Source organism: Apodemus sylvaticus, chromosome 2 (genome assembly GCF_947179515.1).
Source record: "Apodemus sylvaticus chromosome 2, mApoSyl1.1, whole genome shotgun sequence".
NCBI classification, from domain to species: domain Eukaryota; kingdom Metazoa; phylum Chordata; class Mammalia; order Rodentia; family Muridae; genus Apodemus; species Apodemus sylvaticus.
In genome coordinates, this window is record NC_067473.1 from 127,895,254 (window position 1) to 127,897,271 (window position 2,018).

The 2,018-nt window shown below is 37.3% G+C and overlaps 1 protein-coding gene across 1 annotated transcript; it reads right to left on the bottom strand.

The window, feature by feature from the left end:
• Positions 1 to 1,263: 1,263 nt before the first annotated feature.
• On the bottom strand, positions 1,264 to 1,563 carry LOC127677569 (60S ribosomal protein L34-like). Its single transcript, XM_052172627.1, has one exon. It carries the CDS (start codon positions 1,561 to 1,563, stop codon positions 1,264 to 1,266), a length of 300 nt encoding a protein of 99 aa, XP_052028587.1.
• Positions 1,564 to 2,018: the final 455 nt, after the last annotated feature.

The window sequence follows — 2,018 nt, forward strand, 5'->3', positions numbered from 1 at the left end:
CCTGGGTTTTTGCCAGGTTCAGGTTTAGATTTCAATTTTTATTCTAGACTCTTAATGTATTCGGTTAATAATTACTAATGTGATAGTTTTTATTTGAAAATATGTGTTTATACCTGCTTAATTCATTCTTCACACTGCTTTTGAAGAATCACATCGCAGTGAGTTGTCTTCATTTTAATTCATCACTAAGCATTTTCAACTCATTGAAAACCTAGATTTTTTTTATGATACCCTTTCACAAGTTAAAAGAATTCTCTTTAATGAACAATGGTTTATAATGAGTGAGCATTGAATTCCTGTAATGAATAGGCCTTGGGTTAAGTTCAGAGATACTTCTACATTTATTTAGATAATCATTTGTCCTTTTCTTTTGTTCTGTTAGTCTAGCAACTTACATCGACTTTTAAATGTTAATTCAACCATGAATTTCTGAGACAAATAGCATTTGACTATTATATCTTACTGTTTTATATACATCTGGGTTTGGTTTAATAATACTTCTTCAGATACTTGAGGGCCTTTTGTCTTAAATCATACTCAAATATAAGACTCTTTCTTTTGATGCCTTTATAGGATTTGGGTATTAGCATGATGATCCAATAAATAAATTGGGACGTGTCCATCATTTCTTTATCGTCTGATGACTTCTATGTAGAGTTGCTGTTATTTCTTTATTTTCTGCTTGGTAACTCAGAACAATAAAAGTGGATTTGAAGTGTCTTTGTAAAAAAAAAAAAAAAAAAAAAAAAAAAAAAAAAAAAAAAACTCTTTATTGGAGAGAAAGAGAAAGATTGCATAATTGCTTTTAAAGTTAGCTTTGGTCATTTGCATCTGTATAACTCTTGCCCGTTATTAAGCTTACTAAAATAAAATTATTGAACATTGTTCCGTCACTCTAAATCCTGTATTTAGCAAGATGTGTCATTCCTGCTGTAGTAAAGAATTCCCCCAGTCCTCGGGCTGCCTGTCTTTACATTCAGCCTGACATGAGGGTTAAGTTTATTGTTTTTATAATAGAATTGTTCTGTTTTCACTGATTTTCCCCCATTATCTGTGGTTCTTCTGTGCCACCACGTCTCCTTTGACTTTAATTACCTTCAGTGTTTTTGGAAAATGGGAGCCCAGGGAACCATCCCAGTTTCTTTTTTCTTTTTTTTTTTCCTCCGTAGACATAGTCTTGATTTTTATTACTTAAAAAAAGCTGCACATTTATTTTGCTTTCTGACTCTGAGCTTGTGCCTTCAATACTTTCACCACGATTTTCTACTCTTCAATAAGGAAAGACCGCTTGATCCTGTCATGGACGCACTTGGCACACATGGAGCCACCATAGGCCCTGCTGACGTGTTTCTTTGTCTTAGGCAATCTCATAACAACCTTGGGTCGCACAGCACGAACCCCTCGCAGTATGTCTGGGCACACGCCACAGGCGGACTTAGGTGCCTTCTCATCCTTCTTGATGTAAAGGTAAACAATCCTGTTGCCAGGGGTTCGAGACAGCCTAGTTTTGTTAGAGGCTGTATTGTAGGAAAGCCTACAACAGTATGTCAAACGCTGGACCATCCTGAGTGCCTCTAATCACAGTCCCCAGAAGAGGAAAAAGCCCATCCCAGTTTCTTTTACTGTTACTGTGATGAAATGCCCTGAGAAAACTGAGTTAGTTTATTCTGGCTCTGTACCCTATTAAAAAAAATGGAGTGCAGAGCTAAACAAAGAATTTTCACCTGAAGAACTTCGGATGGCTGAGAAGCATCTTAAAAAAATGCTCAACTCCATTAGTCATTAGGGAAATGCAAATCGAAACAACCCTGAGATTTCACTTTACACCAGTCAGAATGGCTAAGATTAAAAATTCAGGAGACAGCAGGTGTTGGCGAGGATGTGGAGAAAGAGGAACACTCCTCCACTGCTGGTGGGGTTGTAACTTGGTGCAACCACTCTGGAAATCAGTCTGGCGGTTCCTCAGAAAACTGGGCACATCACTTCTGGAAGATCCTGCTATACCACTCCTGGGCATA

What these genes read in the sequence shown, in the direction of transcription:
- LOC127677569 (XM_052172627.1), bottom strand. Translation starts at nt 1,563, where the DNA reads ATGGTCCAGCGTTTGACATACTGTTGTAGGCTTTCCTACAATACAGCC.